This window comes from Gouania willdenowi, chromosome 19, assembly GCF_900634775.1.
Source record: "Gouania willdenowi chromosome 19, fGouWil2.1, whole genome shotgun sequence".
Lineage (NCBI taxonomy): Eukaryota > Metazoa > Chordata > Actinopteri > Blenniiformes > Gobiesocidae > Gouania > Gouania willdenowi.
Genome location: NC_041062.1, coordinates 18391161 through 18413268, shown reverse-complemented (window position 1 = coordinate 18413268; position 22108 = coordinate 18391161). Strand labels below are relative to the sequence as shown.

Below are 22108 nucleotides of genomic sequence, written 5' to 3'. Positions count from 1 at the left end.
ATGTGGGCAAAAACACAAGAACTATGTTAGCCCTGTGTGGACAAAACACAAGAAACTCAAAACGTAAATAACTCTTCCCACAAGGGGCAGTACACTTTTACTTGAGTACTGAAGACTAGTATTTCTCTTGCAAAACACAAATTAGACCGTGTTATGTGAGGTACTCAGTGTCCTATCCTTTCACGAACCTGATCCGTAACAAATCTTGCTACGGTTCCCTTGCATCCAGTAAACATCTCATGTATAAACTTAAAATAAAAAGGAAGAGATGAAATCTTGCACAATTGGAACGTCATTTATTTTTCCACAAAGGCACCTGTATAAAAAAAAATGTTCTGCCAAAATGTACAATTATTTGTTAACTTGAATAACCCAAATGAATTCAATTCATAATAATAATAAAAAAAATCTCAGGCTATTAGTATAACTACATTTATTATCTCTAAAACTGAAGAAAATAACCAGCATTCAAAGCTGTTTTGGTTCCGTGCATTACCTTTAATCTGATTGGTCGGCTATGATGTGATGCATTTGATTGTTGTCGGGTGATTTACTTTTTTTGTAGTTTCACAATGTCCATTGATCATTTTAAAACAAAAATTAAAAATTACTAAGTAATGGTTGTCAGAAAGGTAACAAATTACTTTTTTAAAAACATACCTAAGTACAAGTCAAATTACTGATTTAGAAATATACTCATATCCCCATAAAAGCTTCTCAATTACAGTAACGTGAGTACTTGTAATCCATTACATTTACCTCTAACTAAGTATTATAGCTTCGAAATGAAATATCTCATTTGAATTTTGACTGCCACATCACTATTATATATTTAAGCCAATATATTCAGACGTAAAGTTTTCCTTTCATTGATTATTACCATTCAGTAATAATGTGTTATTTAATCCCACATTTCAGAAAACATTAGCTTTAAATACAATAATCAAAGGAATAAGAAAGACTGTGTCTTCAGCCTGTCCTTCATTGTGTCATTTTTTAGGGTGAGCTGTGTTGGTGTGATGTCATCATCCTTGATTTTCAGTGAAAGAGTAAAAAAAATATTTACAGTCCCAGGGAGCAAAGCAGGTTATGGAAGAAATGTCCATGTGAGTTGTTTCATTTTATTTCATGTATTTATTTAGCACACATTCAATATAAATGAGGATAACTAAATATAAACAAAGTTCACAAAAATTAATATCAAAAGACAAATGAAAATAATGAACAACATATTTATTGAAGATCAAAAAAGATGTTATTGACATGACTGTCATGGCAATGGGATTGGGTTATGAGTGAGTGGGATGCTGAGTGCTACAATATATTCATATTACACGTATTCTGAGGAGGATTGTATTATATAGGAGGATTATAGGACAGTCAGTGTTGTTGGTGGTGGAAGGTCACAGGTAGCTGTGAAGACGCCCTCACTCACACCAAAGCCTTGATCCAGGGTTGGAGGTACGTTCTCTGTCACCACTGTGACCTCCACGCATGGTTGCTCAGATAATTTCACCGAGGACTCATCCAGATGCACCAAATGCTGTTGGTCCTGATGCTGATGGAGATCCTGCAGAGGCATTTGGAGCTCTGCTTGGTTTCCTGTGCCTTCCATGGTGGTGGTGCACATGTCCATGTAGCCGTAGGATAGGTAGTGGTTCATCACATCTCCTCCTCCTTCCCACCACCTTGCCTGCTCTCCTGTTGGTTCCAGAACCCCAACAGCAGCGGTGCTTTCCAAATCCTTCCAGGTGCTACAATCCCCACCAATAATGTCTTTACAAGCTGCTGCTACAATGTCATAATCAAGTGGTGTCCCTGTAGACCCCGTGGTCTCTCTGTTTTCTGTAGATGACAGGGGCTTCTGTTCAGGACGCACAACTCCATGAACAGAAGTGCTTGTAGTGCCCTGATAACCCTGAAAAAGTTTGTTCCTTAGCAGCGTTCTGTAATGGTTCTCTGGCAGTTTCCTACGTCTGAGGATCCAATGGTCAAACATGTCTGAATGCTCTGGGTCGATTTGCCAGAACCCTCCCTTGCCGGGCTCACCTTTCTGTCGAGGGACCTTTTTGAAGCACTTGTTGAAGGTCAAAGTGTGACGAATAGAGTTCTGTAACAAAGACACAATAAAAGCAAGATTTTATTACAAAGCCATTGAGCAAATATGAGTAAATGAGACATGAAGGGAGATGGACACTCATAAATAATAAAAGTGGGTGTCAGTTACCTGCCAGGTGGGCTTTGCGTGTCTGTAGTAGCAGAAATTCTCTTCTATCCACTCATAGATGGTGGACAAAGTGACTTTGGATTGTCCGCTGGCCTGCATGGCCTTGTAGATGAGAGAAGCGTGGGAATGAGGTGGTTTGGCTTTGGGGTTGGTCTTGTAGTCCACCTCCAGAGGGTACCTGGGTTGGGGTCAATTACATTTTTCAGTTAGAATTCTGTTTTCAATTACCCGTATTCAATTACAATGAAATTACAATTACAGTGACCAGCATTTTTTCCAATTACAATTAAATTGCAATTATTTTTTTAATCTCAGAAAGTCAATTGCAATTACATATTAAATTACTAAAGTTCAATTACAATTAATCACAATTACTGAGACTGTAATAAATAACCTAATAAAAGTTAACCTTCCTCTTGTGTTAGCTTTCTGTTAGCATCTCTTATGATAACTGGTCCTAAATCTGCTGTAAAATACACTAAAAACAAATATCTAATTTATTTCATATCTATTGGTTATTTTGTTAAACTTCCTCATCAATGAAAATACATGTTTTAATATTTTTGGTGTGGCCACTTGAGCCTTTTTTTGTCAGTATGTCCCCTGTTTCATTTTTTTTCAAATGATAAAATCTGAGAAAGCTTGAAATGAAATTATTAATTATTTTAATAATTAACTATGTGTAGAGCTGAACATAGAACTGTAACATAAATCCCCAGTTTTGCGTTAAAATATAATTGACAATTTTTATAGAATTTTTATGGCAATTACAATTACAAAGTCAATTATGTAAACTCACTCGGGGACGCTGGGCCGATGTGGGTCTGAGATCTGGATGGAATAGTTCTGTAGCCAGTCGAGGCTGGTCAGGCTGTCATCAAGGGGGGTAGATTTGGACCCCTGGACCTGATCCTTTGGGTACATCTCCACCCTGTTTGCCTTAAACCTTTTAGCTTTAGGCATTGTCGAGACCGTTATCTTGGTTTGTGACTGAAGATGTTCAAACTGGCATGAAAAATGAAAGAGTGGAAAAATCAACAATAAAAAAACACATAGAAAAATAGCAGTTTGCTGCAGCTTGGTTCTTAACCAGAACAATGAGGTCAGAACACATTAGTCTTTAGTCAGTTTTATGTGGTGATTAATGTAACAAGTTCTGCTGAACTATGGCCGGGTCCGCGACCCGCGCCAAATAGCACGTCCCACGTTCCCAAGAATTCAGTTAAATGACTCGGTTCCACTGAATAAAACAAATGAAATTGTGTGACGTGAAATAGTAATCTACGTTGAATTGCCTTTGAAACAATATATCACATGACTATGTTCCAATAAGTTTAGAAATTACTGGTTCAAAAAGGTCTCCTAGAGGCTGTTGACATCCGCTCATAGAATATCCATGTGAAATTACTGCCCGATTCAACGAGCATTAATGGAGGAGTAGTCATTTTAAAAAAGTGGGACCCCCTTGTGCCCCCGTGGCACATACGGAGTAATAGGCCCCATTCATATATTGATATATGTCAATGATTTGGTACCACCAACTGTCGCATTATTTGACTCACAAATAAATGAGAAAACGACTTTAATGGAAATTACCGAAAAAAAGGGGAGTGGGCCCCTAATTGAATTATGCGAGGCATAATCATAATCTACACTGAATTACCTTTGAAATGATATATCACACTAATATGTTCCCATACATTTTGAAATTACTGGAAATGGGGGGTGGGCCCCCGGGCCCCATTTAAAGAAAAAAAAAGGGCGGTGAGCGTCTCATCATAGTCATTCATAAAGTTTTCATACCAAACTGCATCTCGATCTAACAAGAACTAACGGAGGAGTAGTCATTTGAAAAATGGGGCACTAGTGTACACAAGAAGAAGAAAGTGAGGGCGTTTTGAGTCCGGTAGCAAAGAAACTTGGTCACTGTTTCATAGCCGACATATTTTAAACATTTAGCTCACTTTCCTCACATTTAGTTCATTTTTTCTTTCATTTGAGAGACAAATTCATGAAAAACAGCATGTTCTATCATTGCTAAAAAAAAATATGTACACATGAAAAATAAATCTAATTGTAAATGTTGAATCTTAATATAAATGTTGAATCTAAATGTAAAGTTAAATCTAAATGATACATTTATATCTAAATCTAAAAACTTTAACACACACTGGATTATAACTAATATGTCAATATTATAAAACAAACAGTATTTTAATTTTTACTAGATTCAGGAATTTATCTGAAAACATAACCATATTTACAATATTACAAATCCAGCGGTATTTACTAACGTGATTCAGGAATATCACTAATTAATCATTAAAGTTGACAATATGACTAAAAAGCTTTGGTCACAAACCTTGGTCACTGCTGACCTCTGCTGGTCAATGTTTACGGACTGGTTTTAATGATATTAGACCTCCTTTAGTCGTATCTGAGAGTCTTTAGTGCTTTCACTGTTGTAGGTCCAGCTGTAGAACTCACACTGCGGTAGAATCTTTTTGTCTTTCAACTTTTACCATGCGTTACCATGACTACCTGTAAACAATGAGCTGCATTTAAAGCGATACCGCCTGGTTTTGGCTCAACTGTCACTCGTGGGAAATTCAAAATAATGCATGATTCTGAGCGGGGCTAATGTAGCACTTTTAGCTTAAAAAAAGTTTTTTGGGGGTAAAAAAATCTTGAATCTGTGGAAGTCATTAGCAGTGTTGCTAAAAATGAATAAATAAAGGCAAGACTTGCAATAAACTAATTCACCATTTGTTCCACTCTATCATAACCAGGTTATCTGGGTTAGGGTTAGTTAATAATTCATTAGTTATAAATATTACAATAATTAGTCGCAACTTTGTAATATTCATTAACATATATTTAAATAGTTTATAAAGCATGTATGAAGCAATTGTTAAAATTTTATAAACATCAATTCAACTTTATAATGACCATCCAACTAATGTTTATGATGCTCTACAGTGTTTAATAACCATTTACAAAGTATTATAAACATCTTTATAATAACCATCCAGATAATGATTGTAGAGTTTATAAGCCAATTATTAAAGTATTAATTATCTATCTAAAACATGCCTATAGATGCTTTATAAAGCATTAGTAAAGGATTATAATCTACAGTTCTAATTTTATAATATTTAACCAAATAATAATACTTTATAAAACATTTATAAGCCATAAACAAATATCTGGTCCACGTGTCTCTGCAATGTTTATGAACCATAATCAAGGTTTACTAATCCTGTTAATCATTAACGAACACTTTATAAAGTGTATGAAATGTGTGCATCAATAAACTGTTAATATGACATCAATTATAGCATTACAAATAATTAAGACATTAACTATAACTATTAACTAAAGGTTAATTAATGATCTATTTACCATTAATTACCCTTTATAGATGGTTATTATAAAGTGTTACCAGTAAAACAATTACAAACATATTCTAATTTAGTGTTATTGTCGGAATTTAACTGTAAAATTAACAACACATTTGTTTTAATTTACTTTAATATTTTAAAACACAGCATTGTATTACAATGACCACCGTAGAATGAATCACTTCAGTACAGAAACTCAATAAATAACAACAAACACATTAAATAGGTGAGCGTAGAACATTAAGATGATACTGGAAGCTTTGTCACTCTTTGGCATCAGTGACTCCTCCTCCCGTGATGGCAAAGGTGGCTTCGTTTTCTGGCATGTTGGGACTATTCACACACACACACACACACACACACACACACACACCAAACACAAATAGCATTGTGTTTAGAACAAATAATATGTTACTGAAGGAACCAAAAACTGATTTGTCACAAACACAGCCACGTTGTACTCTGAGGGAATAAAACACAACCACAAGATTAAACATGAGGGTGAATTAATTTAGGAAGATACTGAATATGTCCAGGTAAAAAACATTTTATCTATTAGAGGTGGGACTCGTTTAAAAAAATATTGTAATTAATTAGAGACTCTGTAATAAATTAATCTCACAACAGTATTTGACACGAGAGACAACATTTTGCAATTTAAATGGATTTTGGTACATGACTGAATCAATAAAATCAATAAATGAGCTTAAATAACAAAATTGTTTATTATATATATATATATATATATATATATATATATATATACATAATTTAAACAAAAAATAAAATGCACGAAGCACAACAACGAGGTAGGGAATAAAATCTCTGATTTACTGACACACACAAAAAACTAAAACAATTAAACTAAAGTAATCAAAATCACCCTTCAAAACACACAAGATGAAATCTATAAAACAAAAATACAAAAAAAAAAAAAACATTTCGAAAAATCTTTGTTTGACAGGTCATTTTAATGAAATTTACATTTCCCCATTTTGTTAAAAGTTGCTACAAGCATGACGCGCAAAGTCCCACTGTTTAAAACATTTTAAGGATCTGCGGGTACCCTGTATTATACATTATTATATATATATATATGTATATACACATACATACACACACACAAAGGCACATTTTAGATCAAAACCTTCAGAAATCTTCTGCAGCCTCGACAGCATCTGAGCAAGTTTCTGCTGCCGTTCAGCCAACTCTCCTCGACCAGAGAAGTCAACTCTGAACAAAGCCATGATGGAGTCAATAATCTAAACAAGAGGAGGACAAAAAGAAAGAGGCAAAGGTCAGAGGTGAGAGCGCACAAATACCTTCACTTTTAAGAACTCACCAGCAGTTTAAAAACTCCTCCTTCTTCATGAAACCTGGCTGCCACAAAGTCCAGCAGCTCCATCTGGTGTTCACCTGAGATCAGAGCCACATTTCAACCAATCTGAGCAATGTTTGACTGTCAAATATTAGCACTAGTGTAAATACACTTCTACAAGCTCCTACTAGTATAGGCACGTGCATAAAGCACATTGTCCAGCACAGCGTCGTGGTCCACATTGAACCTGTCAGCAACTTCTCTCAGTCTGTCAGGACGACTGGAACAGGAACACGTCAAGGTCGATAAATCACAGACTAGAGCAGTGGTTCTCAACCTTTTCAGCCCATGACCCCCAAAATATAGGTTCCAGAAACCCCGGGGCCCCCACTATACCTGAAGGTGGTTGAACACAGACATGAACATTGAAGAACAGTCATGTGGAGACAGGGCCATCTATAAGGGGGGTAAAGGAGAACTCTTTGGGGCACATCCATTAAATCTGCTAAATGATGGTCCATTGTTCGATGAATCTGTGATAACCACATTTATTTATTTATCTGAATAATATCCACTGGTATCCAGGAAGTTTATTATTATTTGTACCATAGTACATAGTCATCTTAAACATGTAAATCCTTGTTTAAATCAGAAATAAAGTGGGTTAAAAGTGGTGTAAAAATATGGTGAAATGGGATTTTAAAAACCACAGAAATTGATTTTTAAAATCTGTGATGGACTGGCGCTCTGTCCAGGGTGTACCCCTGCCTTACGCCCAGTGTGGGCACCAGCAGAACCCCACGACCCAGAAAAACAGGAACAAGCTTGTCTGAAAATGGATGGATGGAAATTGATTAAAAGTTTCAAATTGGCCAAAAACGAACACAAAAAGTGGTAAAAAGGGTTCAAAGTGTCGATATTGGCTTAAAAGTGGCAGACACTTTGTTTAAACTGGCAAATAATGGGCATGACATAGTGTGAATGTGGTTAAATTGGCGAAAATAAGCATGAAATGTGGTGAAAAGAGGTTAAAAGTGACAATAATGGGTCAAGATATGTGACATTAGGTGGGAAGGATTTATAAGTGCTGAAAATGTCTTGAAAGTGGAAAAGTGTGCAGAAAAGGTATTGAAATTTGATAGAAAAGTGGCAGGAATAAGAGTAATGTAGCAAAAATGCATTAAACGGAGCAAAAATATGGCAAGAAAAAGTGATAAAGTTGGTTAAAATATGGCAAGTTTGGTGTCGTTGCAAAAAAAGGGTAAAAATAAGAAAAAATGGCTCAAATTGTTGAATAAATATTCTTAGTTTCTTGAAGGCATATGGTGACCCCCGCCCAGTGTCTCCAGACCCCAAGGTTGAGAACCAGTTGACTAGAGGTTAATAATACTGCTTTTGATTGTATTGTATACTCAATCAAACACGAAATACACACCAACAACTATTCTCTTTGATTGATTTAAAATAGGATACAAGGTGTTCTCTGTGTCGATGAAGATGACTTTTCCACCCAAGTAGCCGTCCTCTCCTGGCAGCTGAGCAGTTACTAAACCAAAAAGTATTTACAATATTTAATTTAAAGGTTTTTTTTTTTTTTTTCAAAGCTTAACTAACAAAGAAGCTCCTCACTCACCACAAAGTGTGTGAGACAGTTGTGTCTTCCCTGTGCGAAACTCTGAAAGATAAAGAATGTTACGGCTGAATTTACGGTTGACCTCATTTGGAGACATGATTTATTGCTCTGGTTGAATGATGGAGTCCAGGAGAAGCATTGATGATTTTATATAAAAAAAGTTTATTCTAAACTAAGAAAAAAAGGTACAAGATGGAACAAAAGAAGTGACCGTCCCGGCCGGAGGTCTGATGATTGAGTGAGACACAGTTCTGATCCAACACGTATATTCCCCTCAGTCCCCCTCCCTCCTCCCCCCAGGAGATAGAGATAGAGGCAGAGGGAGGAGGTGAGGACAGAGGGTGAAAAAGAAAAGACAGTTTGTTCTTTGGGTCTAAACAACCAGTTCTGTTATCTGCCGGTTGTCATGGAGACGGAGGAGTGTGTGAGTGTTTGTGTGTGTGAATGAATGTGTATGGCGTGTGTGTGTGACATGTGACTGTGTGAGCATGTGAGTGCGCACACAGAGTGCCTATGCGTCCTTGTGCGTTTATTGTTTTGGGGAGATATCGTGTGCTTTTGACAAGGCAGTTTGACCCAGCAAAGTTGAAGACATGAAAATCACACAATGGAAAGTTACCCAAGGCTTAAGGATTAAAATATATGAACTAATAATTTCGCCCCCCACAATCCACTCTTTTTGGACAAAGTCCATCACAAAAAAAAGCGAAATTAGTTAGTAAGTTGTTTAACTTTAGCACAGCCCAAAACACATAAAATATTAATCAAAATTAGTGTAATTCTAGCGCAACCTCATGGTCCGTAGGACTAATGATATTGACACCGTTATAACACTATGGATATAAGCATTATTTTTTATTTTTTTTTCCCAGGGGACACAGGCAAGAAGGCAAAGAACCCCATGAACACATAATGAATATTACGTGAGACAAGACCATCTGCACAATAAAATCAAATATCCTTAGCAACTAACATCATTGGTAATCAATGAATATGGAATATATATATATATATATATATATATATATATATATATATATATATATATATCACTAGTAGCAAAAAACACACATGGTATAAATGTCAGCACAGCACAGCAACAAAAACATATGTAGGTGTCATCAGTAAGCAGAGTCATCATCTGAGACATCAAAAACACTCATCATAAACACTTCAGGCTGGGCTTCCGGCGGCGGAAGGGTTATAGGACGTGGCGGTCTTTGTTCATGGCGTCGCGTGGCAAGATGCACCTACCATTGCGCAAACGCCTCCTTTGGCCACAGTCTGTAGGTCTAGGACCATTCTACTTCATGGGACCATTAAGCGTATATTCGTGATTTCCCCCCGAGAGGCCAGTAAGGGCCAAAAATGACGCGTTAACGAAGGACTTAAACCTGTATTCTAAGGTTTCGACGCGCAGCCGTACCCCAGATCGTCGTGTGGATGAAAGCTATTAGTCCCGGGTGTATGAACGTGGGCACATGTGTGCGAATTATGTGCGGTGTCGCATTCAGGACTAAGTAAAATTGCGAGTTCCGTTTCTGGCGAAACAGAAGGGAAAAAAGTGTGGATCGCGTGTAATCTACATACATAGCGGAAGATGTGTCATCGCGTAGTGTAGTCAGTTTTTTACTGGAGTTTAGCTGGAGTTGCAGTGATTATCTGTGGTACGTCTACTTACCTGGTGAGAAGCAACAATTTGAGAACCACTGTTTATAAGGACATGCAAGTCGGACGGAGAAGGACATGCAAGTCGGACGAGTGTGGAGTGTGGTTACATGTCTTCTCAAGATGAATACATACAATTGGGAGACATGGAGATGTGAGAAAGCTAAATGAGTTTAACCAAATAAATAAATAATGTTATTTATTTATTTAAATTGTTTGTTTTATTTTTCTTTGCTATCTCTTATTTGTGAAGGAAAAATCTTATTCTATCCTTTATTTATTCTGAATAACGTTAACACTCCACACCTAATTACATAGCCTAATTCTTTTATAGAGCAGTTCATTTATTTCATTATTTTCCCTCATAATTATTATTTGAGATGTAATTTACTTAATTTTGAAGGTCAATTGGTGGCAAAAGTGTCTCCTATTCTGTGTCTGAGTTAGAGTTAAGCAAGATTATTGGCCCTTTAAGGTTAGACAGAATTAAAGTTAAGTTGAGTCGAACAATCATATTGTCTTTTGCTCTCTGTATTTATCCCATTCGTAGGGGTGACGAGCCCCAGCACGGTTTGGAGAGCTTCTTTAAATGCTTGGAAGTTACTTAACTTTAAACTATTTCTTATTTCAATCAATTATCAAAAATTTCAGGAGGACCCTTTTTAAATCTCAGGCGACCCAGATTGGGCCACCAACCCAATGTTGAGAACACTTAATTTTTCCCTTAAAAGTGTCTACACCCAGTGAAGGTGTTTTATGGTCTTGCACGCTAAGTGCTGTTGGAACAAGAAGAAAATGGTTGGAGGGTTTGAGGTATATTTTCCTATGATAAAATATAAATCAAGAAATCAGAGGGACGTTGGCCTGCTCCCTTCCATTTTTTTTTACATAAGAATACATTTGGATTCTTAAAACCATATGATAAATATCATTGGAAAATCACTTATCTGATCATTTTGGATGTGTCTCCGTTTTCCTCTCTCTTGTGTCCGCCTGCCTTTGTGCCCTCCAACCTCCTCGACCTCCTCCTCCTCAGCCTTAAAAGGTCAAAGCCAGGGTCAACTGCACGCTCCCTTTGGAAATTTGAAGATCTGTCCCCACTTTCGCAGTTGGATTGGAAGTCTCTGTAGTCTCTGGAATAGATATTATGTTAGAACATCCACAATATGTCATATTGTCACGTGTCTATTTCAATCTATTTCCTCTTTGCTTCCCAGTTACAGTTATGGACAATACTTCCCTTTAATTCTCATCCTTCATCATAAGAAGCAGTGACCAGGCATGGCGGCTGGGGGAGGCAGGATCGGAGTCGAGAAGGCGGTGGCATTGTCTGTTAGGAAACACTCAGAAACAGAAAGAGAGGAAAACATTAAGACTTAACTGGATAATTTAAAATATCTCTTTTCTTTAGTTGGATTTGATTAGTCTCCTTTGAGTATACAGCCGGCGGCCTGTATATTGGAAAAAAACGACACAATAACAACAACTAAGACGAAGACATAGACAAGTGCACACAACAACGAGTATACACATATAACAACAAAAACATGGACACTGAACATGAACAGTAAGGTCAGTCAAGGTCAAAGCCAGTCATTCCACTGAAAGTGGTATCATATATAAAAAACGTCGTTTGGTGTTTTTAAACACCCAGAAAAAAACCTTTAAAACCTGGTAAACTTTTTAGAAGGCCCAAGGCCTAAAACCATAATTTTTTTAACAAGCAGCAGTGTTTTCTGAACACCCCACTACATAATTGGCAAAAACAGGGAGAAGATCTAGTGCATCAGAACCCAGGAGGAAAAGAAGGTGAAACAGAGGAACATGTGTAGTCAAACAGCCATTCATCGGTCAATCACTCAATGACACGTCCACGGCACATTCGCACTCACAACGCGGTTCTCTCAGGCATACGTAACGTGTCATCATTCAGTCATTCATGCACCGCACACGTTCATGCCTCAATTTTCACGTCCATGCATTCACAAGGTTTTGCTGCATAATGTTTAAGTAGAATATAGGCCTCATCTAACCCACCAGCGGCGATAGCCAGTCCACCTCCTCTCTCGGGGTCAATGAGCTCTTATTGCCCCCTCATGCTTGGCAACCTTTTAGTGTTAATTAATTGCTTTTTACTGGTATCGTCTGATTACTAAGAGGTACGCTCCTTTGTACTTCCGCCTTTGCGGAGTCTACACTTAGATTATTGCCCGTTGCAGTACCGACAGTCTACTAGCTGCTGATCAGGCAGAACTCGCACGCTCGTGCACAATAACCAAACTCAACCCCGGTACCGAACCTGGGGGAAACTCAACCGCTGTCCGTCTCCAGAAATGTAAAAAAGAATCTCTGAATCAGCAGGAAACTCAACCACCGCTCTTGAAAAATAAGAGTTTGGGAATAACTCAACCACCATAAACTCCAGAAGTCTAGGAAAAAACCTCTGAATCAGCAGGAAACTCAACCTCCACTCTTGAAGAATAAGAGTTTGGGAATAACTCAACCACCATAAACTCCAGAAGTCTAAGAAAAAAACCTCTGAATCGGCAGGAAACTCAACCTCGGTCTGCAACCTGAGGGAAACTCAACTGTCAGGACTTTATTGAGCACCTCTAAGATTGAACGGAGCACGCAACCTCTAATAACCCTCACTCTAAGGGAACGTAGAAATTTGTTCAGAACGGTATTCGGTTACCAAGCATGTATCAAATCAGGTGGACCACTATCCCCCGAAGAGTGCTTTCCCTAGCAAGGTTTATCCTTTTTCTGCACATTAAACCAGGACTTCTTGTTTGAAAAGTAATTGCCTATGTACTCATAGCAACTAATGGGACATTTTTTCTCAGGAAAAATTTGGTACCCCCCCCTGCTGTCGAGTGGCTTTGGGCCGGCCAAACAGTCCGACGCGGTAAGGGGGAGGCGGGCAAAATGAAAACAATGAATGTTGAACTAGGCTGTCTGTCGCAAGCAGCTTCAAAAAGGGTAAGATACATATTGTTTACGAGGGTATCGGTCAAAAATGTCAAAATGTAAACTTGGTTGAGGCTGCAGTCCTCAATCTCTGTCTCAATTTTCCTGAAATTGAGTAAAAACAAAAGAGAAAAAGAAGAATCGTCCAGAAATAACAAAGGAGAAAAACGTGTGAGCCAATAAAAGAATAAAAATTAAAACTTCAGCTCCAAAAGCTGAGGCAACATAGGGCTCTTTCTTCAGCGGATGTAACCATATCTTGCATTGTGGGGGGGCCTCCCCTCAACAAGAAAATAAAATGAAAGAAAAGCAAACAAAAACAACCTTATCAGTAACATTATTTTCTTCCCTTTTGTTTGTTCTTTTCTCATAAAGGCAAAAGCAGTGTAAATAAATGAGCAACATAATAAATAAAAGCAAAGATAAATGATGGGCACACATGGTCTCATGTGGCAAACAGAAGGGTTCTGTTTGAAGTTCTGGTGGTCCTGTGTTTCTCATAGTTATGAATGTGGGTGTGTGACTGTATGTCTGGTCTGTCTGCGTGTGAGAGAATAAATGAAAACAAAATAATCTAGTGCACAGTCAGAAGATAGAGGGGTCCTATCGAAGGAGAAGCTTGTTGGCTATTTGCTAGTTGTCCCCCTCCATGCCAAAGTTCAAGGCTAAAGTGATTTAGCACTACCACCAAAGGCTGTGGTGGACTTCTTGTGGCTTGGTATCCTTGTGGCTTTTGAAACAGTGTCTTTTTTGGTGAAGATTTCCAGCAGACGTGTGACCAGTCTGCAGTTGCTGCCCATCATTCAGGCAGTAGTCGTGGCGTTTCAACTCATTGGTGGGGGAGTGTCGAATCACTCCGACGCCCACAGGTTCTCAGTCTTTGATGATGGGGCAGGATGTGTTAATCCCAGCATTGGCATGCGGCCCATTCATAGACGATGAAGAGTTGACTTGGGACTGAGCGAGTTATTTCAGCATTGCTTTGCTGAATGGGAGTTGAGTCCTTGAGTCCTGAAAGGTCACAGACCTTTGATTGTCCATTTCCTTCTGATGCTTGGTCCTTTGAATGATGTTGACATTTCATTAGCATAAGAGTTGAAGGTGATTTCATTCTTTCATTGAAGATGTCGTTTCTTCAGGGGCAACCGCAAAGCCAACAGAAACTAACATTGAAATAATAAAAAATGATAATGATGATAACAGTAATATTAAAATAAAATAAAATGAAATACTGTATTCATCTGTGTGTGTGTGTTTGAGTGTGTGTTGCTCATATTTATTTTAGAGTGAACCCATCAAACATGAAATCAAAATAAAATTTAAAATAAAAATAAAAGCAGTGTCTGTGTGTAATGGCACTATTCTGTCGGCAGGGGGAGAGGTGAGAAATCACAATGTTGTGTCACCATGTGACCTTTCACTAAACTGGCCAGTGAGGGGCGCTACCTCTCTCTTGTTTGAGTGCGTGCGTGTGTCTCTCGTGGGTGTGGCTCTCTGCCTCTCTTTGCGTGCGCGTGCGCTGTGCGTGCGCGTGTGCGCCCGTGCGCGTGCTTCCCTCTCTCTCTCTGTGCGTGGGTGCGTGCGTGCGTGTTTGGCTCTCTCTCTTTCTCTCCCCTTCTCTCTCTCTCTGTGTGTGTGTGTGTGTGTGTGTGTGTGTGTGTGTGTGTGTGTGTGTGTGTGTGTGTGTGTGTGTGTGTGTGTGTGTGTGTGTGTGTGTGTGTGTGTGTGTGTTAAAAAGAAAACCAAAGCCGAAACACAGCAGCCGACGTGTGTCTTCTCACTGCGAGAGAAAAACAAAACAAAAAAAAAACCCAAAGCCGGCTCTCTCCAAAATGAGAGCCTTAAAGCCAAAAAACTACAAAAAAAAGAAGTAAAACTCACCGAAAGCATGATCTGAGTTCACATCATACCAAGATTGTATATGCGTATGCATATATTATTTGTTTATTGGATTCTTCATCTGTTTGATTCACAGAAACACAATTTAGGTTAGGTTCGGGGTTTTAATCTATTTTGCTTTCGGTACAGAGGTGAACTCAGATCATGGCACCGCTGGGATGTTTTGGAAACTTTGGTTGCCCGTCTATCTATGGTCAGGACCTCACAGGCTGTGGGTGTCCGAACAAAACCAAAGTAAATAATGACCAGCCGTATTTTATGCATAAACAATATAAACTTCAACCTATTTTATGCATAAACAATATAAACTTCAACCATTTGAGCCCTTCTCTCTATTCACTGTCAAAACACAGAACAGCTGAGGATCAAGATCAAAGCTGAAAATCAATACAATGCTTGACTGGTTACAAAAAAATCAACACAGAGCGAATATATATGTAAATGAAAATTTATATATATATGTTTATAAAGGCAGCTTTAATTTAGTCCGAATTGGTGTTTGAGGTTCAACCGATGGTTCATGATCCAGTCTCTGTCCGAGGGGTGGACAGAAGATGGTCCTTGTTCGTGATCGCCAATTGTTACGGCTGAATTTACGGTTGACCTCATTTGGAGACATGATTTATTGCTCTGGTTGAATGATGGAGTCCAGGAGAAGCATTGATGATTTTATATAAAAAAAGTTTATTCTAAACTAAGAAAAAAAGGTACAAGATGGAACAAAAGAAGTGACCGTCCCGGCCGGAGGTCCGATGATTGAGTGAGACACAGTTCTGATCCAACACGTATATTCCCCTCAGTCCCCCTCCCTCCTCCCCCCAGGAGATAGAGATAGAGGCAGAGGGAGGAGGTGAGGACAGAGGGTGAAAAAGAAAAGACAGTTTGTTCTTTGGGTCTAAACAACCAGTTCTGTTATCTGCCGGTTGTCATAGAGACGGAGGAGTGTGCGTTTATGTGTTTGTGTGTGTGAATGAATGTGTATGGCGTGTGTGTGTGACATGTGACTGTGTGAGCATGTGAGTGCTCACACAGAGTGCCTATGCGTCTTTGTGCGTTTATTGTTTTGAGGAGATATCGTGTGCGTTTGACAAGGCAGTTTGACCCAGCAAAGTTGAAGACATGAAAATCACACAATGGAAAGTTACCCAAGGCTTAAGGATTAAAATATATGAACTAATAATTTCGCCCCCCACAAGTATCACAGAGAGCTTTAAACACACTGGATCAGTTCATTGAGCATCACAGTTATAATCCCATCAAAGAAGCATTATCCAACCTCCAAACGCCTCTGTTATCGCCATGCTCTCCATTCCGCCCAACAAATAAATAAAATTTAAAAAATTTAAATTTTTAAATTTAAAAAATTTAAATTTTTAATTTTAAAAAATTTAAATTTTTAAATTTTAAAATTTTTTAAAAAGCTGGAGGAGAAGCTTGAAACATTTTATTTACACAATAATGTGTGCTAAATTCTCCGTGTGTTCATATAGGGTAACAGATTTATTTTATGTCCATGTGACAAGTTTTACAAATTCATAAAAATGTTAAACTCAAAGCTGCTCTGGGTTTCATTGAACATTTGCACTTTTTTTTTTTCATTATTTTACAAATTGTATTCATTATGAGTGCTAAATTCTCCAGGTGTTCAAGGGTAACATATTTAACTTTTTTCCATGTACCAGTATTCTACAAGTTCTTAAAATATAAATAAATTTAAAAAAAACATATGGAATTTGCTGGTTTAAAACCCCTGGGGGTATTTCATCAAACCCAGCTCAGGTTTAAGTCCAGGTTTAACCTGAGAGTCTGGCTCATTAAGCCGAGTTCTAACTGGAACAGCGATTTCATCAACGAGAAAACACCTTGGTTACCATAGTAACACATTCCTGCTCCTGACCAGATTTAAGCAGCAGGCTTGGCTTAAGCTGCTGACGCACCACGTCATCATTATTATTAAAGAAGTCAAATAGTGATGCTTTAAAACACTCAACAACAATCTACAAAAGGAAAAATGAGTCAAAGAGACTTGTTTTACTTTTTTTACCGCTTTAATACGGTACTTTAAAAGGAAATTGAAAATAATATCATGGTAAATGTTTTATTATGATTTTAAATTTATACAAATGACGATATAATCATTGTTTTATTACATGTTTAATGTGTACCGTATTTTTAATGAAATATCAGTCTCCATGTATTTAAACCATCCATATTAATAATATATAAGGATACGTGCGTATCCATCTCCTCCGTTTACCGCACGGTATAAATGTGTCCATTTATTGATCAGAGATTAATAATGAGAAAGCTGTGATTATACAGAGAGGGAGGGGCTTCAGCGTCTACAGTGTTGGATGTGACATCCAACAGCATCCAACGGCACTGCTGCTGCTCCCGCTGATCATTTAGTGCTGAATTCAACTAACTAATCATCAAACACTCAAGTTTCATAAACTACATGTTATTTATTTGTGAGTTACATCATCTCTTTTATTAAACGCTGACGTTTGTAAAAAAAAAAAAAAAAAAACTTATCAAACGCACACGATCAGTGTGTGATCACATGCTTCAGTTGTTTCCTATGATAAATTGACTAAATAACACCTTCTTTAACCTTTACTACTTTTGAAATGTTCCAACAACCACAGTCGGTCTTTTTTTTTTTACGAGTCCCTAATTTATTTTTACTGCTCAGTAACAGATGACGTTGTTACGGCAGAATTTACGGTTGACCTCATTTAGTGACATGATTCATTGCTCTGGTTGAATGATGGAATCCAGGAGAAGCATTGATGATTTTATATAAAAAGTTTATTCTATTGCTAAGTAAAAAGGTTACAAGATGGAACAAAGTGAAACAAAATTAGCGTCCGTCCAGGCGGACGTCCGAAGGAAGTGCCGCGCCCCGCTCCAACAGTTTCAAAGCCTAAGCTTTTTATACAGATAAGAAAAGGTCCCAACAGTGAGAGACAAAAGGGAGGGAGTCAGATGCCCATAGTGGAAATGTTGGAGGATGATGAAGATGTTATGTTATGAAGAAGATGTGGCGCCACCCTTATCTCCATGATAGTGTGTGCTGCATGCGAGCAGAGATTCTGGCCTTGGCAGAGACTGTGCTGCACTGAGAATAATACGATCTGTACTGTTTAATCAGATGTTCAAAAGTGTAATGAGTAATGGAGTCGTCATGTATTAAAACATGACAAATTGTACACATGAACATACATTTGAGGATATGATGATGAATATAAAAATTGCCATAACATTCCCCACTTTTGGTCGCCTCAACGACCAAATCAAGAAACAAAATTATTATATTCCACCTTTGCTGTCTGTCAGGGTTAACCATTAGCATCGTTATTGTCATACATTGGATATATTCTTCTTTTATGAGGCACAGATATATCAAGAAAAATGTGGAAATAAACCTTTAAAAAAAAAAAAAAAAAAACTTCATCATTATTATCAATGGCATGAATCATCAAAAATCATCCTTTATTGCATCTAGATAAGCAAAAATCATCATTTGCATCAAGGACATCACTCGTCTTCATCGGCTGAGTTCAGTGGTAACTGGGGTAACCAATAGCATCATGAGTGAAGAACCTTGAGTATTTTCCTCAATCGTAGCAGAAGGGTTTATGACTGTATTCCTGCAGCTAGGTGTGACGTTGTCCTCCCTCAACCTAGCTATGAGCATTTGGTGTGGCTTATAAACAAAGCTAGGCCCTTGTTCTAGAGCGTTTTCTTGTGTGTGTCTCAGTGGCCTTGTCGGTTCCCCCTTCATTGTTCGGTCAGCCTCCGTCTCAGCATCAGCTGGTGTCGGCAATCATCTTGGATCCATGTTGCCTGCTCCGCGACCTTCACTGCCGTGTGGGTCGTTCATTTCCGGTCGGCGTTGTAGATGATTGGTTGTTGTCTGAGGAAGGGTAGTCTCCACACACCTGGCAACCTCTCTTGGGATCGGAAGGTACCTGAACAGAAGAGGGGGAAAAACACCGAAACAGAACTCTTGGGATTGGCTGGTACCTGAACACAGGCGCGATCCCACTACTGAGGCTTTAGCTGGTACCTGGTACCTGGTAGGCTTTAGCTGGTACCTGGACCGAAAAAAAAACGGGGGGGGGGGGGGGGGGGGGGGAAACACACTCACCCAAAACAAAACAGAACAGAACAGAACAGAACAGAACAGAATAGAATAGAATAGAATAGAACAGAATAGAAGTTTTAGGGGTGTTAGGTTTAGTTAACTAACTAAATGAATAGTTAGTATGGCCAGGAAGGCAGAGACAGGTCAGAGGTCAGGATCTGAGAGCTTTTCAGATCCTAAAAGGTGCTGCTGCACAATCACACAATGGTTAGGTGTGGGTTAGTGAGCTTTTAGCCATGCTAGCTCTGTAGCCCATTCGCACGCGAGTGGGAAAATATGAGGCTGAAAGAAAAGCAGGAAGTATTAATTCGATTTTCTTTTCCTGGAGTAGGGAGAAGCATAGCTGGAGTTGCAGTGATTATCTGTGGTACATCTACTTACCTGGTGAGAAGCAACAATTTGAGAACCACTGTTTACAAGGACATGCAAGTCGGACGGAGAAGGACATGCAAGTCAGACGGAGAAGTGTGGAGTGTGATTACATGTCTTCTCAAGATGAATACATACAATTGGGAGACATGGAGATGTGAGAAAGCTAAATGAGTTTAACCAAATAAATAAATAATGTTATTTATTTATTTAAATTGTTTGTTTCATTTTTCGTTGCTATCTCTTATTTGTGAAGGAGAAATCTTATTCTATCCTTTATTTATTCTGAATAATGTTAACACTCCACACCTGATTACATAGCCTAATTCTTTTATAGAGCTGAATTTGTCAGTTCATTTATTTCATTATTTTCCCTCATAATTATTATTTGAGATGTAATTTACTTAATTTTGAAGGTCAATTGGTGGCAAAAGCGTCTCCTATTCTGTGTCTGAACCAGAGTTTAGCAAGATTATTGGCCCTTTAAGGTTAGACAGAATTAAAGTTAAGTTGAGTCGAACAATCATATTGTCTTTTGCTCTCTGTATTTATCCCATTCGTAGGGGTGACGAGCCCCAGCACGGTTTGGAGAGCTTCCTTAAATGCCTGGAAGTTACTTAACTTTAAACTATCTCTTATTTCAATCAATTATCAAGATTTTCAGGAGGACCCTTTTTTAAATCTCAGGCGACCCAGATTGGGCCACCAACCCAATGTTGAGAATACTTAATTTTTCCCTTAAACGTGTCTAAACCCAGTGAAGGTGTTTTATGGTCTTGCACGCTGTTGGAACAAGAAGAAAATGGTTGGAGGGTTTTGGGGTATATTATTTTCCTATGATAAAATATAAATCAAAAATCAGAGGGACGTTGGCCCCTCCCTTCCCTTTTTTACATAAGAATATATTTGGATTCTTAAAACCATATGATAAATATCATTGGAAAATCACTTATCTGATCATTTTGGATGTGTCTCCGTTTTCCTCTCTCTTGTGTCCGCCTGCCTTTGTGCCCTCCAACCTCCTCGACCTCCTTCTCCTCAGCCATAAAGGTCAAAGCCAGGGTCAACTGTACGCTCCTTTTGGAAATTTGAAGATCTTTCCCCACTTTCGCAGTTGGATTGGAAGTCTCTGTAGTCTCTGGAATAGATATTATGTTAGAACATCCACAATATGTCATATTGTCACGTGTCTATTTCAATCTATTTCCCCTTTGCTTCCCAGTTACAGTTATGGACAATACTTCCCTTTAATTCTCATCCTTCATCATAAGAAGCAGTGACCAGGCATGGCGGCTGGAGGAGACAGGATCGGAGTCGAAAAGGCGGTGGCATTCTGTTAGGAAACACTCAGAAACAGAAAGAGAGGAAACCATTAAGACTTAACTGGATAATTTAAAATATCTCTTTTCTTTAGTTGGATCTGATTCGTCTCCTTACAGCGACCTGTATTTTGGAAAAAGCTACATAATAACAACAACTAAGACGAAGACGTAGACAAGTGCACACCACAACGAGTATACACATAACAACAAAAAACATGGACACTGAACATGAACAGTAAGGTCAGTCAAGGTCAAAGCCAGTCATTCCACTGAAAGTGGTATCATATATAAAAACGTCGTTTGGTGTTTTTAAACACCCAGAAAAAAACCTTTAAAACCTGGTAACTTTTTAGAAGGCCCAAGGCCTAAAACCTTAATTTTTAACAAGCAGCAGTGTTTTCTGAACACCCCACTACATAATTGGCAAAAACAGGGAGAAGATCAAGTGCATCAGAACCCAGGAGGAAAAGAAGGTGAAACAGAGGAACATGTGTAGTCAAACAGCCATTCATCGGTCAATCATTCTATGACACGTCCACGGCACATTCGCACTCACAACACGGTTCTCTCAGGCATACGTAACGTGTCATCATTCAGTCATTCATGCACCGCACACGTTCATGCCTCAATTTTCACGTCCATTCATTCACAAGGTTTTGTTGCATAGTGTCTAAGTAGAATATAGGTCTCATCTAACCCACCAGTGGCGATAGCCAGTCCACCTCATCTCTCGGGGTCAATGAGCTCTTATTGCCCCCTCATGCTTGGCAACCTTTTAGTGTTAATTAATTGCTTTTTACTGGTATCGTCTGATTACTAAGAGGTACGCTCCTTTTTACTTCCGCCTTGGCGGAGTCTACACTTAGAGTATTGTCCCTTGCAGTACTGACAGTCTACTAGCTGCTCATCAGGCAGCAATCGCACGGCCATGCACAATAACCAAACTCAACCCCGGTCCGCGGGGGAAACTCAACCGCTGTCCATCTCCAGAAATGTAAAAAAGAATCTCTGAATCAGCAGGAAACTCAACCACCGCTCTTGAAAAATAAGAGTTTGGGAATAACTCAACCACCATAAACTCCAGAAGTCTAAGAAAAAAACCTCTGAATCGGCAGTCTACTCAACCGCCACTCTTGAAGAATAAGGGTTTG

At 38.5% G+C, this 22108-nt stretch overlaps 1 protein-coding gene and 1 pseudogene across 1 annotated transcript; both read right to left on the bottom strand.

Moving 5' to 3' along the window:
- Positions 1-1287: 1287 nt before the first annotated feature.
- Positions 1288-4710, bottom strand: LOC114481935 (forkhead box protein J1-B-like). The gene is made up of 4 exons (XM_028477011.1): positions 4590-4710; positions 3027-3232; positions 2228-2405; positions 1288-2110 (listed from the first exon to the last, which is right to left on the bottom strand). Exons 2-4 carry the CDS (start codon positions 3188-3190, stop codon positions 1370-1372), a joined length of 1083 nt encoding a protein of 360 aa, XP_028332812.1. The 5' UTR covers positions 3191-3232; positions 4590-4710; the 3' UTR covers positions 1288-1369.
- Positions 4711-5590: 880 nt separating this feature from the next.
- Positions 5591-16427, bottom strand: LOC114481698 (meiotic recombination protein DMC1/LIM15 homolog; annotated as a pseudogene).
- Positions 16428-22108: the final 5681 nt, after the last annotated feature.

Bases quoted from the DNA above. Each gene is read 5' to 3' on its own strand.
- LOC114481935 (XM_028477011.1), bottom strand. From the start codon at position 3,190: ATGCCTAAAGCTAAAAGGTTTAAGGCAAACAGGGTGGAGATGTACCCA. The intron at 2,406-3,026 runs GTGAGTTTACAT...ACCCCAACCCAG, and splicing joins CATCGGCCCAGCGTCCCCGA to GTACCCTCTGGAGGTGGACT. The intron at 2,111-2,227 runs GTAACTGACACC...TCTTTGTTACAG, and splicing joins ACGCAAAGCCCACCTGGCAG to AACTCTATTCGTCACACTTT.